Genomic DNA, 15,493 nt, shown 5'->3' with positions numbered 1-15,493 from the left:
CGGCTCGTTGCAGCTCGTTGCAGCTCGTTGCAGCTCTTGCCCCCCCCCCCCCCTCCCTGTGAGCCCAGTGTGCTCCGATTGGTCGGGACCAGTCGGGACGTTGTGAATCGCGCTGAGCTCCGTGGAGGTGTGATTTCCTTGTTTAGCGAAACACAGCGAAACACATACTCACCAGAGAATTTCGCCGCGATCCCAACTGTCTGTTATCAGCTTGCAGCCAGGAAGGAGAAATCAGCTGAGCTGCCTGCACTGAGTGCGTGAGGAAGTCCGTGGATTGGTCAATTTTGACCAATCAGCGGGGGCTTAACGTAACGGCTCCGCGGACGTAACGTAACGGCTCCACGGATTGGTCCATTTCGTTCCGGGGACGACATGACATCATGATGTACCCGGAAGAATCAAATGGACAGTGACGTATCTCCAACGAGGCATTTTGGGGAGGTATTTTTTAGAGTTTTACTCGCTACAGGGTGTACTTTGAGGGTTTTGACTCTGCACACCGTTTACATGCATAAAAACCTTCATAACACACAAGGGGACGGGCAATAACCGGAAAAGCATGACATGTCACCTTTAAGGAATGTGAGGCTCCAACTATCTTGATAACCCAGTTCAACTCTCGGTCACAAAATGGTTTACGACTGTGAGAACGCTGGCTTTCTAAGCTCCACAGATGTTTACGCCTCCCCCCAATATGCTCATTAACTCTCTGTAAACTAAAGGTCTATCGAGAGATAGGCTGGGCAGAATTGACATGACAACCCACCCGTGCAGTCAGAACCTTTTGCTGCTGTGACTTGTGATATGAATTCTCCGGCCGTTTGACTTGTAATAAACATCATTGTTTGACATCAAAGCTCCAACTCTCCTCATGCCTCTCTGAGTCCCATTGCTGCAGAAGTTTCCTTTACAGTTTGTGCACTCAACTTTCCCCTCTGTGCTACTTTGTTCTTCTATTCCACTGCATCTCAAAGGTAAATAAAATACATATATTTTAACTCCACACATGTGTTTAAAATATATATACTAGAACACACAGCATGCTCTGTTACAAAGCAGCAACCTCCTCAATCTACCCCTATTGTCCAAAGGGCCTATTGAAGAACTTCAACATAAAAATGCCCATGTATTTCTTAACAGTATCAAATAATATCCTCTAATCTTTTTTGAATGAACCGTTTTGCTTATGTCAGTAGCATCATTTTTGCTAAATTACATTTTGAATTTAGGACTTGTACTTGTTGTCATTCAACTTTTGTACATTTGTCTTGCATCATCAGTGAGTAAAGTTAATTTAGCTACTGATAGTCTCTCACAGCCTTTCTGAGTGTTCCTCCGCAATATTAAGGAACATGTCGTTACAAACCTCAACGTACAGTAAGGGTAAAGTGTAAGTGTTGTGTACCTATTATATATCTCTATCTCTCTTTACAGTACAGTTGCACACCATGGCCAAACACATGCCCCCCCCTCTCTCTGGTTGCGTAGCTCGGTCGGTATGCAAACATCAGAGCTGAATCCCCAGAGCGCTGCAGCCCGGGGAATCTCACACCGGAAGTGATGTCGGGGGTGATTTAGAGGTCCACCCCGCCACAGAGGGTATCACATATCCCACATTTAAAGGTCCCAAAACCCTGTCCCATCATGAACAGTACCATATCTCCATGTGGGGCTTTATACAAGCTGAGGTTGAATCATATTGCTGTTTCCAAAACGTTTTTTTTATACAGCTTTATTTGTAAAGCACTTTAAAACGTGCTGGGAGACATAAATACGAATACAAAAATCACACGGCTAAGCTCACAAACCATAAAATAAGTAACAAATACAACAACAAAAAAAGGTAAAAACTAAGATAAACAAGAATAAAATAATAGCCAAAACAATTAACCATTTAAAAGAAGTAAAACGTACAATCTACAAAGTGTGGAGGCCTGTCTAAATATATTAATCTAATAAAGAGTCTCCTAGCACAGACAGTCCACAGGCTATTATTAGACCAGTGCACATAATAGCAGAATACAGGCCTATGTGCTTTCTTAAGATCACTTTTAGGCTTAATAGCATGATAAATAAGATACATATATGCCTTTAATGGTCAAAAGAAAGCAGCCTACTTGCAGCAGGAGTGGACTCGGTTCCTCTTCTGTTCCCTTTGCGCTTTTCAGGAGGCTGGCGTGGACTCCATGGCACCGATTACTTGCACAAACTCCTCCAAAAGCTCGATGTTTGTCTCTGATCCTGCACACAGACGCTCGTGCACAGCAGGCCCTGGGGTCGGCACTGATTTCCTTGTTGATGTCAGGCCCGATCGAGAGCTTGAGAAAGAAAAACGCATCCAGAGCAGGTGCAATGAAAATCGGATTTTGCGCTTTCGCTCCTAAGCCACCCAGAAATGCGCGTTTCCACGCCGGGGAGCAGGGCTGTTTTGGGGGGGCTGTCAGAGGGGAATCCCGCGGTATCACTTGTGTGTTTGCTGTGTGTTTGTAGCGTTTCGCTGCTGATGAAATGGCAGCAGCAGCAGCATCATATAGCCTGACTCATCCCGCATCAGTACCACTGCCGTAAAGCACCGTGCAGAGGCGCAACACTGAAGGAAAACCATGCACTGTGGTCCATTTAAGAGAGAGTTTGGAGGGAGAGAGAACTCTCAGACATATACTTAAGATACGTGTTAAAATAAGGAATATTGTGGACGGTTTATCAGTAGGCTATTATTATTCGTTTTTGTCAGTAATAGTTGGATTAACAAAATACATTGGTGCAGTTTGCTGTTAGGGACATAATGGCAAGGGTTAACTGTGAATATATCTTTAAATAAGTAAATAAAAAGAACATTAAACTCATTGAGGCTTTACTTTGGTAAATTATTATTATAATGTTTTTTTTTTACGTGTGTATACTTCAGTAAAACCAGAGCTGCACACTCATTGCTCCCGTGCGCTGTCAGTGTGCGCATATCTCAGTGCGCAGACACGGAACTGGACGAGTTGCAAGCTGGGAGTTGTAGTTTCTTCTAATGTCGCCCTGAACTACAGTTTGTAGTATTTTCTACACGAAGGTCAGATTTTGAATATGTTAGGTTAAACAAGTACATGTTAGGTTGTATTATTTTTCAATGAATATGCTAATCCAAATTCTGGATAGCCTTTGTGCAATATCAGACATTTCCAAGAAACATTTGAAGTCCAGTCAGTAGTCTTTCTCGTTCATTTTTTTTTTTTACAATAGTTTCTTTTCTTTTCTTTGTTTTGTAATATCAGCAGATCCTGACACGCAGACTCACACTATGGTTTTTGGGGGTGTGGTCGTTCTCTCTCCAGCTGTCTCTCTCAGCACAGTTTGCTCTCTGGCAGCAAACCAAACAGCAGGAGATGTGCACACAGACCGCAGGCTGAGCAGATAACACTTTCACTTGGACAGGACACGACAGCAACTTCTCCTTTTTTCTCTTAAACTTTTTTGCACTTTTTGCAATGTCACTGCACGATGACAAAACGACACCTTGAACCACATTGTACAGGTTGTTGCATCTGCAGGACCCAAGACTCTGATAAAAGCGACTTTCAGATACATTTATGGATATATGTCCTCTCCACATTTTTATTTCTAATATTATTTCCGCAAAATAGTTCCTTTTTAAAGCTTAGTTTTCTTTCCAGCGTCAAATATTGCACGTATTTCAGTTTTGCAGCATCCACTACAGTATTCCACCTCTCAGTGGCCAAACCCACCTTCATGCCAGTCCCATAATTGGAGACATCACCGTGCCATCCCACTCAGCGCGCGTCCTCGCCCGGAGCAGTAATGCAGCACGATCGCCTGCTCAAAGTCCTGGTCATCGGAGATCTAGGAGTCGGTAAAACGTCCATCATAAAGCGCTACGTGCACCAGGTGTTCTCCCAGCATTACCGCGCCACCATCGGGGTGGACTTCGCCCTGAAGGTGTTGACCTGGGACCAGGGGACGGTGCTTCGGCTGCAGCTGTGGGACATCGCTGGTGCGTAAAGATGACCGTGTGTCTGCAAGTGAGATGTCATGCTAGGGTTGTGTGTTTAACTAGCCAGAAAAACATGTATTTATTTACACAATAGCTTGTATTCACAGTTTATTTGCATACTCAAACAGTTTCAGGGCATATATCCAAACTTGGTGCAAGGTTGGGTCAAGTTTAATAAAATGGTATCATTGTTAAATACAACTGAATTAAGAGAATAATACACTGTCCTTTACCACTCGTAAAGTAAATAATACTTGTAGTTGCATAAATTGTAAATATCATGACTTTTTTTACAGGATTTGAACCATTTAAGATGTATCTTTGCATACAAGTTTATTTTTGATGAACAGATTCATTATTTAGTCAGTAATTGGTACGTGTATTTTTTAAAATGCTGTCACAACTTGCCAGCATTTTTCTGTATGAAAGTTGTAAGACGTTTTTTATTTGGACTTCTTAGGCGCAGCAAATAAATGGCAAGCAACAAGCTGATCCTCACTTGTCAAAATGCATTTATAATTGTCCTAAATTAAAGCTTTGTCACATCATCAATGCTTCTTTTGTCCCCTTGTGGTTAATCGAGTATCAACGTTGAACTGTTCTGGTACAATTCAACCGACAGCACAAACACACATCCAGTAAACTGCATTTTCTCACAAGCTGGCTGCATCTTGCTGACATCACCCAACGATGATGATGCATGATATGAAAAGAGACCGCCTAAATGTGGTTAACCTTAGTTTCTGCAGAACATTTCTTGTTTACCCTCCAGTAAACAATTACCTTTTAGACTAGCCATTTTTAAAGAAAAGCTACTTGTGTTCTGCTTATCAAACCCACCATTCCTCCCTAATTGGATGTTCTCTTTTCGTCTCACAGCTGGTTCACACACTTGCTGACTGTCTGGGTGTTGAACATGCCCGCTGATAAGAAACATTCATTTCCATAAAGACTTCCATCTGCTGGACTTTAGACCAGTAATGAATTCACACTGAAGTCCTTGCATAGCAGGCGTTTAAACAGTGGTACATTATTCTCGTGCTTTAAAGGGATAGTCGTATCATTAGTTGTTTTGTGTGTGTAGCTAGTGGGGCAGATGGTGTAGAATCGATGTATTTGATGCTTACACTTGTTGCTAATAAAATAGGCTAATCCCAATGTTTTGATGCAAGAAGTTAGCTATTTGATCTAGAAAACACACTTAGACCTGGGATGAACTTTCATTTTGTTGGTTTATAGGTGTTTGGACCAACCGTATGTCTTTACAAAGTGTGTGGAGCCACACAAGCAAAACCATATGCCATATCATCTTAAACTGTGACTAATAGCATCATTAAGTGTCTAATTACACTCTCAGAAAAAGATAATATCTGCTAGGCATGCAAGTCAGACGCTGTTTTTTTTATATCAGCTGTGTTTTGCTGCGTAGGTCATGTGCGTGTGTGTGCGTGCCAGATGCTCACTTGCTGATTCACCACTCTATTGGGATCATGTGAAGGAAGTTAGGCAGCAGGAGAGAGGCTTATTCAGTTATACACGCATGTGGCCATACATACTTGCACGCAACAACAGATGCCTTTTCTCAAGTAATTATTGTGTCATCGCTCTTCTTCTACTTCTTTATTAGGGCAGGAACGCTATGGCAACATGACCCGGGTGTACTACAAGGAGGCGGTCGGGGCCCTCGTCGTTTTCGACATGACCCGACTGTCCACGTTTCAGGCTGTCCTCAAGTGGAAAGGAGACCTGGACTCAAAGGTAAATAGGCAGTTTAGTTTTGTTAACTTTAAAATTGTGTTCCAATACAATTACTAATTAACAGTTAAAAGACCTAATTAAATTCAAAATGTGAAAAAAGACAAAAAAGGAATATTGCTGAAATGTCACCAGTTCCCAAATACATTTATTCAAATTAACTTACAATTTCGTGGTTTTTCCTCCATTATGTTTGCACTATCTACATTTTGACGTGGTTCACTTTTTCCAGGCTGGGATACCTCTGGGCAAATATATTAAAAAAATAACTAGATGAACAGGAAAGTGTGCAAACCATCCTGCTTTTTATATTTTCCCATATTCTGCTTTACACACAGATACAGAATAATACAAAAAGGGTTTTAAGGCCTACAAGCCTTCTGATAAGCTGAAACTGAAACTTTCTTGAAATATCTGTGTTTATCAAACATTCACTTTCCTTTGTGAAGAACTCGGAGGTGTTTGATTAACAAAAACACATCTTGGTGCAATGTTCCTTTCTTTTAACACTGAATGTGCCGTTTTGTTTCAGCATCTTCTCTCCGCTCTTCTGCCTCATGAGTCATGACTAGCCAATAAACCAGGAAGTCTTTTTATAACCTCCACAGACTACTTTTACTGCATTGTAATCTGCAACAGGAAGCTTGTGTTGGATTTTTTTTTTACATTACCTACATTTGTGTTTTTCCATTTCATCCCAAATGGTAAAAGTCAATTGAAGTTTGAATATGTCAAAGTCACTTCCCCTTACCTGACTTGATTATCTCCTTCTTACAAATTCAACAGTAAACATGCGAAATAGTCGTGTACAAATAAACATGACCTCCCCTTCCTCAAAAAAACAGTCCAGCCTCACAAAGACCAACACTAATGGTGCATTCAGGGGCTCTGACCAACAAAGTGTCAACAAGTGTTCAGATACCTGCGTGAACAGACTGCCAGTTGGTTTATATTAGTGGTTAAAGAAATACTCAGATCTTTGGAAAACTATTGACAAATACTCAACAAATAATTTTATTTAAAACCCCTCTAAATCTTTAATAAAAGTAAAAATAGGAAAATTACAAAATGCACTGAACTATATTTAAAATAAAAACAAGCTATTATAATTACTTATATCTATCACCCCATTATAATAACTTATGCATTTATATGTTAATTATTTCTACTACAATTCAACTTAACCCATAATAATACATTGTAATCTATTGGATGAATATAGATTGAATTAAAATGCAAGTGACTTAGGTTATTATTAAACATAATGTAGTAGAAAGTAGCTCAAACAGAAATAGCAAAGTATATTTTGAGCAACTTGCACTTCAGTTAAATACCACAGTACTTTGTTACTTCCCCCCTCTGTTTAACACACCTTTCTTCCTATAGGTCGCCCTGACCAACGGAACGCCGGTTCCTGTCGTCCTATTGGCCAACAAGTCAGACCAGAGGAGTCAGGGTCTGTGCCACAAGCTGCCCAAAATGGAGAAGTTCTCCAGAGAGTACGGCTTCGTGGGCTGGTACGAAACCTCCGCCAAGGTAACATGTGACTGATTTTTGGGTTTATGAATCCTACAAATATTGATTCAACCTGAAATAAGTCTCTATTGCTCCTGGCTTTGTAAACACATTTCACAGCAGAGTATTTTCTAATTCAGATCATTTTAAGTGTTGTGTGCAAAAGTCACCATGCCAGCCTGTCTCCGCACACAGGAATAAGTAGAGACACAACAACTTCAGAAAGAAAGCCAGGAGTTGTCCCTTGACCCAAGATAAACTTGCTTTATTATGACCAATTTCAAAGTCATGCAAGGTCACGTAACAGCCATTCACTCTTATTAATTGGTAATGTCTTCAAAATCCAAGCGGCTCCCTCTCGCAGATGCCGATGCCCTTTAACATGTTGACATGCTGCAAATAAAATTAGCAACACTAAACCGGGAATTCAATTCAAAGCCAGAGACTGTTAGTGAAGTTAAATGGTGGACAAGGAATTTACTTTTCTGCAAATGTTCTATTTGATATTTTTTTCATCTTCAATGTATTTATATTTGGAGCCACAAGATTGAAGCTTTTTATGGAGCGCACGGTAAAACCTTTAAAGCCTCAAACTTCTTCATCACAGAGAGGACTTGTTTAAGGGGAATTAATACAACTAATAAACCCATCTTATAATAACCCAATATTTGTTGGTATTGTACAAAGATAGTTGGTTATACAGTATCTACTGTAAATGGGCTCGAGATTTTAGATAAATCAATAAAAAAGCATCAAATAATTTCAATGTCTTAGCTATTGGCTTGCGCTCCAACACATTGTACGTGATAGGCTAAGGGGCGGGACATCTCTAAGAGGTTGACCAATCACAACAGAGCCGACCAGCTAACAAATCAGAGCAGACTGGGCTCTGGTTTCAGACAGAGGGTCAAAGGAGGTGCTGCAGCACAGTATGAGAAAAATAAAGAGCTTTTTGAACATTAAAGCATGGAGACACTACATACTGATATACACCTGAACATCAGCAGGAGAGGACTCTTTAAAGTAGAGACACTACATACTGATATACACCTGAACATCAGCAGGAGAGGACTCTTTAAAGTAGAGACATTACATACTGATATACACCTGAACATCAGCAGGAGAGGACTCTTTAAAGTAGAGACACTACATACTGATATACACCTGAACATCAGCAGGAGAGGACTCTTTAAAGTAGAGACACTACATGCTGATATACACCTGAACATCAGCAGGAGAGGACTCTTTAAAGTAGAGACACTACATACTGATATACACCTGAACATCAGCAGGAGAGGACTCTTTAAAGTAGAGACACTACATACTGATATACACCTGAACATCAGCAGGAGAGGACTCTTTAAAGTAGAGTCCCTACATACTGATATACACCTGAACATCAGCAGGAGAGGACTCTTTAAAGTAGAGACACTACATACTGATATACACCTGAACATCAGCAGGAGAGGACTCTTTAAAGTAGAGACACTACATACTGATATACACCTGAACATCAGCAGAAGAGGACTCTTTAAAGTAGAGTCCCTACATACTGATATACACCTGAACATCAGCAGGAGAGGACTCTTTAAAGTAGAGACACTACATACTGATATACACCTGAACATCAGCAGGAGAGGACTCTTTAAAGTAGAGACACTACATACTGATATACACCTGAACATCAGCAGGAGAGGACTCTTTAAAGTAGAGACACTACATACTGATAAATCAGCAGGAGAGGACTCTTTAAAGTAGAGACACTACATACTGATATACACCTGAACATCAGCAGGAGAGAACTCTTTAAAGTAGAGACACTACATACTGATACATCAGCAGGAGAGAACTCTTTAAAGTAGAGACACTACATACTGATATACACCTGAACATCAGCAGGAGAGGACTCTTTAAAGTAGAGACACTACATACTGATATACACCTGAACATCAGCAGGAGAGGACTCTTTAAAGTAGAGACACTACATACTGATATACACCTGAACATCAGCAGGAGAGGACTCTTTAAAGTAGAGACACTACATACTGATATACACCTGAACATCAGCAGGAGAGGACTCTTTAAAGTAGAGACACTACATACTGATATACACCTGAACCTCAACAGGAGAGGACTCTTTAAAGTAGAGACACTACATACTGATATACACCTGAACATCAGCAGGAGAGGACTCTTTAAAGTAGAGACACTACATACTGATATACACCTGAACATCAGCAGGAGAGGACTCTTTAAAGTAGAGACACTACATACTGATATACACCTGAACATCAGCAGGAGAGGACTCTTTAAAGTAGAGACACTACATACTGATATACACCTGAACCTCAACAGGAGAGGACTCTTTAAAGTAGAGACACTACATACTGATATACACCTGAACATCAGCAGGAGAGGACTCTTTAAAGTAGAGACACTACATACTGATATTAACCTGAAAATATGTCAGGACCTCGACACAAACTGATGAACCCAAATGCACGACCCAGAGACAAAGTCTTGAATATATAAAAAAAGTATATTTATTTTCACAGTAAAGGTAATCCCTCTGAACAGAGTAGGTGGTGGAAATAACAAAAGGCGCTCACAAGGAGGAAAAAACTAGCTTAACAAAAATAGGACTTAATAAAAACTTAAGCCAACAAAATAAACCTGAGAGAAAGCGATCCTTTCTGAGCCGAGGCTTGGCACGACCATTCGGGGAAACAAACAAGACGAACTGACACGGGACAGGGGAGAGGCAGGACTGTTTAAACATGAGGGGAGTGGGATAGGTGTAAATAATCAGGGGCGGGGCAGACGCTGATGATGGCGGGAAAAACACACAGGGGGAGGAAGAAACAGGTAAATACAAAATAAAACCAACACATTTGACGAGACACAACTAAATAAGCACCAAATGGCGCCTTTAACCCTTCACCTCCCCATCTCTCTGCAGGACAACACCAACATTGACGCCGCCATCACTTGTTTGGTGAAGAGCATCATGAAAGCGGAGGATGAGAAAGCCTCGGCGGGGAGAACTGAACCTGAAGGCAGCGTCCTGGTTCTGCCGCACTTCGACTGCAACGTCAAGGAGAATAAACTCAGCGGGTGCTCGGGATGCTCCTCGATCAAAACCAGATACAACGACTGAAGGAGGGACGTCTGTAGCAGCAAGAGACTGAATGTTATTGTGTTGAAGGGTTATTATAGTTACAAAGATGCATCCACGTTGTCCTCACAGCACTTCTTCAGAGAGGAAACTATTAAGCAGTTTGGGATTCTTCAGAAAAATCAATTAAAAGATAATGTTATTATTCTATTTTCATAACAGACATGGAGACAGATAGTGTTCCACTGTTGAGAAACGCTTTGTTTTTAAAATGATACAAACATGTACCCGTACACATAGTGTTTATAAAGATATTTTAATATTTGTATATAGCACAGCAACATCTTTAATGTTTGAGACTGATGGATTTGTTATATAATGACATGTTTTTATTATTTCATGCTAATTTTGTCAAAATGTATGCTTTATTTTTAGCTTCAAATAAAAATTTTTTTTAATTATATTAAAAATCGACTTTTTACAACTGTCTTTCTAATATTATGTCTAGCGTTTTTTCTGAACACTGTGCTAGGTTAGCAGCTACTTTTTTGATGCCAGACTTATTAATATGTTGATCTCTGGTTAGCATTTTCTTTACATTTGTTTTCAGTATTTGTAATGTAAAAAGTGTTGATTCCATTGTTCATGGTCTCCTTAAAGCACACTGTGTGTAATAATGGTCATGTTAGTCAAAGGTAGGGTAGGTAAGAATGGAGAAAGCAGCTCGAGTGCGCTAGAATTTGAAAATACACAACCGGAAAAAATCTTCCCCTTCCTCACAGAGCCCCTCCTCCAACACACACGAACGCGCACATGACCAATGAGGGCACGAGATCAGTCTGTGCCCCGATGGAAGGCTGACAGGCAGGTAGGCCATCCAGTTACTTTAGCCGGCCGGCTCAGATGATTGGTCGTGCTTTTTACAGCGCCACGGCTTCCACAGATGATTTTTTTTTAAATGTATTTATTGTCAAAGCATTTAATGTATTCATTGCTATCGGGATGATAAGAGCATTCCATGGAATATAACAACAAGTGTTCGTGAAGTGAATTACCTACCCCACCTTTAAGGAGGTTCATCATGAGACGAATAACAAAGAAACAGTGACGTCTAATGGTGAGAGTGAAGAACTCCACGAAGCCTTCAGTGAGCCGATGGAGGACAAGGCAAGTTCATTATGTGTTCCTTTTTCTGAAAAGTGCACAAAGGATTTTCACACCTGATCTCACAGATGTCAGCTCAGCCTTTCTCAGGGAGCAGAAGTCGAACATGTCTTTTGAAATCTTCGCTGACAGCAGGTGGTGAGATGAGTTGTTCAGAGAGGTGTCTGACTGAAAATGTCACAGCACTTCCACACATTCAGGCTAGTTTCACATTCTTTCAAGTCCTTCAATAACCCACATGTAAGTATGCACATTCAAATGGATGTACTTGGTGGTCTTTGTTATCGGACCTCGCCTCTATACTGCCTGCTAAACACATACTTTCAAAGTAATTTCAATGTAAATGATGGGAAACACAATTTACGACGATCTTGTTGAACATGAACAGAGACTATCTGAAAATAAAAAAAAAAAAATTTTGGTTTGTTATTATTTGTTTTGTTGGTACTTTGTTATAATTATTAATCTGAGTGAAAAAAATAGAATATATATATATATATATTATTGTTATATTTTTTTGTTTCTGACATGTTCAATAAATTGACTAAACTAAACCTTGCAAAAATGTACTTTGAATTTCATCTGAAGTTAATTTGAGGTTTAAGTGAGTCAAGTGAAGTATGTGTTCCAATTTAATTGATTAATTTACTGCAGTCTTTTTAGTCAAAATACCGACTTAGTTTGGAACTTTCTGTCATATCTCGGCACGAAAAACAGTGGAAGTGCAAAAAAAAGGACTATAACTTAAAATAAATACTGACTTAAGCCAGCGCTCATCATTAATGAGAAAACGTTGATTTGATTCAACTGAAAAATATACACAGACACAGAATCAACCTGATCTCACCAGAATGCGTGACTCCACCACGACTCCTTAACACCACAATACGTGGTGGAGTCACGAACTTTGTTACATTTGCGTGTCGGCACCACGCAAACAACCCCAATGTAAAGTGAATGAGGCTCCTTTGTCGTGGTGCACACACGCATTTCTACAACGTGCATTGTGTGTAATGCAACTGTTAATTTTATTAAATTAGTTTGTTTTTAAGGAAGGCCAGAGCTTCAGCTGTGTCAAATAGATTGTTCCCTTTAGTTAACGTTATTTAAAAGATAATGATCATGTCTTGTATTACGAGCGTCCATTCCCATTGGATAACGGAGAATTTTACACCCGGAAGTAAGTAGCCTATTCTCCTTACTGTCGATTGATTTTACAGTGATATCTGCACTACTCATCGACTAAAAAACACCAAATTGTCCTTGTTAATTACACAACATTGATTGGTTTGAATTGTGTGCAATGCTTTTGTATTTTCCCCCTTCGATTCGGAGAAACAAATATATTTTCGGAGTTTTTGGACGGCAGAAGACACTACACTACCCAGAATCCTCAGCTATCGTTTGGGACTACACCATGAACCCCGTGATCAGTCCTCAAGTTCTTTGATTGGTTGACCTCCAACTGCATTCCATATAAAAAAAACGTTTCGTAAAAGAGAAAATCATACTTTATTCAGCAGTGCTTGCTTTACTCTTTGATAGTCATCACATGAATGCATTGTAATAAATGGTTTGGCTGCATTAAATATTACACATCTGTCTTAGTTCTTTATTTATCTACAGAGATCGGGCATCAGAATACACCGGAAACTATTCTTTTACCGTTCTGTTTTAATTTCACAATAAAGTTAGTAGTAATATTTTGTTTTGATATTATTGTTTTTTATTAACTACTAGACGACTGGGTCATGTTAAGACCATCTTTTTTTGGTTGCTATGGGTTTTTTCCATCGCTTTTGTGTTACAAATATCAAAACAATAACAAAATAATATTCGTCGTAAACTAAACCGGAAACAGCAGTATATTTTATTTTGTTAACACTGTAAACTTGACAGCCTTTTAACCTATGCTTTTAACCCAAACCACCTACTGGTTAAAGCACGTTATTACACGTTTAGAGTAATTGCAATGCAGGAAGATTGTGTTGCTTTTTAATGACTGTTTAAAATGCCTTTTTCGTAATGTCTTTCATTTTTGTAACGCACTTTTGAATGTGTTATATTTTATGAAAACATTCAAATATTAAGAGTACATACAAAATAGTGGGAAAGTAGAAGGTCAATTATATAAATATAGAATAGAAAATATCAAGAAGATACTCAAATGATATCTAGAGTAAAACAGTTTAGTGCCTGATAGGATGATGTGCTAACTAATAAGGCTTTATTTAAAGACATGTGCAGAATACGACAGTGTAATGGTGGAAGTATACACACATTGATAGATGTCTTGTAATGCACTGTTGATGAACCTGTGACCCAAGTTGTTCATTCATTGCATAACTACACTGTTGTGTATATGATATGTCAATAAACCTTAGAAAATCTTGAAATCTTGAAAGGGATGTGCAAAATAGCAATTATATACAGTCTTTAATGAACTATTAGAGAATAACGAGTAATGAATATGCTTTAAACGGATCTGCAGATAAATATTTAGTCTTCTCAAGCAACCAACTATCAAATATCTCGCCTGATTGTTGGCACTTGACAATCACCTTCACTGAATTTCATTCAGGTGTAACTAAAGTCTGATTTAAGGGTTGTTTATATTTCACACCATTAATCCAAATCTGTAAAGTAACTAAAATAAATGTAGTGGATTAAAAATACCAGGTTAACCTTAAAGAAAGCCCTCAGGATTATAAAAGACCACCATCACCCCAGCCACAAACGGTTCTGTCTGCTGCAGTCTGGCAGGCGGTACCACAGCATTCGGACTAAAACCACCAGACACAGAGACAGCTTCATCCCACAGGCCAGAAGACTATTAAACACCTGAACTTAGAAATAACATTCATCTGGCTGCTACTTAGAAATTATTTATCTAATATATCATATTCCAATCACTTGTAGACTCTTATTGCATTATTTCACTATTTTTTCTGTGCATCTGTTTTATTGCGTAGCACTGTTGGAGGAGCCTGTGACCTAAGGGGGGGAGGGGGGTAGGACACGTTCGATTCCTGTTTTGAATAGTGTGCCGTAGATTGGTTTCATTCCATTTCAAAGTCCTTTTGGACGCTCTGTGTAAACGTCGCGCATCCAATCACAGAGGTTGAGGACTGATCACGGGGTTTGTCAAGCTAAGCACATGGTGTAGTCCCAAACGATAGCTGAGGATTCTGGGTAGTGTAGTGTCTTCTGCCGTCCAAAAACTCCGAAAATATATTTGTTTCTCCGAATCGAAGGGGGAAAATACAAAAGCATTGTACACAATTCAAACCAATCAATGTTGTGTAATTAACAAGGACAATTTGGTGTTTTTTAGTCGATGAGTAGTGCAGATATCACTGTAAAATCAATCGACAGTAAGGGGAATAGGCTACTTACTTCCGGGTGTAAAATTCATATCCAATGGGAATGGACGCTCGTAATACAATACAGGGGACATGATCATTATCTTTTAAATAACGTTAACTAAAGGGAACAATCTATTTGACACAGCTGAAGCTCTGGCCTTCCTTAAAAACTAACTAATTTAATAAAAATAACAGTTGCATTACACACAATGCACGTTGTAGAAATGCGTGTGTGCACCACGACAAAGGAGACTCATTCACTTTACATTGGGGTTGTTTGCGTGGTGCCGACACGCAAATGTAACACAGTTCGTGACTCCACCACGCATTGTGGTGTTAAGGAGTCGTGGTGGAGTCACGCATTCTGGTGAGATCAGGTTGCACAGAATATATTTCACACTTTATTTTCGATTGTTTTCGATCTTTAAGCCTTGAATATTTGTACACGTACATGCCCAGAAAAGAACATGACAAAACAGCCATGTATGCAATGAATCATTATACAAAAAAAACAATATGCACTTGAGTTGCAATCTCACAGACAATCTTGTAGCTCCTTCTACTTCCGACCCATGGGAC

The 15,493-nt window shown here is 39.5% G+C and overlaps 1 protein-coding gene across 1 annotated transcript; it reads left to right on the top strand.

The window, feature by feature from the left end:
* The first annotated feature begins 3,408 nt into the window (after window positions 1–3,408).
* Window positions 3,409–10,822, top strand: LOC117463513 (ras-related protein Rab-38). Its single transcript, XM_034105774.2, has 4 exons — window positions 3,409–4,000; window positions 5,628–5,758; window positions 7,142–7,291; window positions 10,230–10,822. Exons 1-4 carry the CDS (start codon window positions 3,808–3,810, stop codon window positions 10,425–10,427), a joined length of 672 nt encoding a protein of 223 aa, XP_033961665.1. The 5' UTR covers window positions 3,409–3,807; the 3' UTR covers window positions 10,428–10,822.
* Window positions 10,823–15,493: the final 4,671 nt, after the last annotated feature.

This window comes from Pseudochaenichthys georgianus, chromosome 18 (genome assembly GCF_902827115.2).
Source record: "Pseudochaenichthys georgianus chromosome 18, fPseGeo1.2, whole genome shotgun sequence".
Classification (NCBI taxonomy): Eukaryota; Metazoa; Chordata; class Actinopteri; order Perciformes; family Channichthyidae; genus Pseudochaenichthys; species Pseudochaenichthys georgianus.
This window is presented reverse-complemented; position numbering and strand designations above follow the sequence as displayed.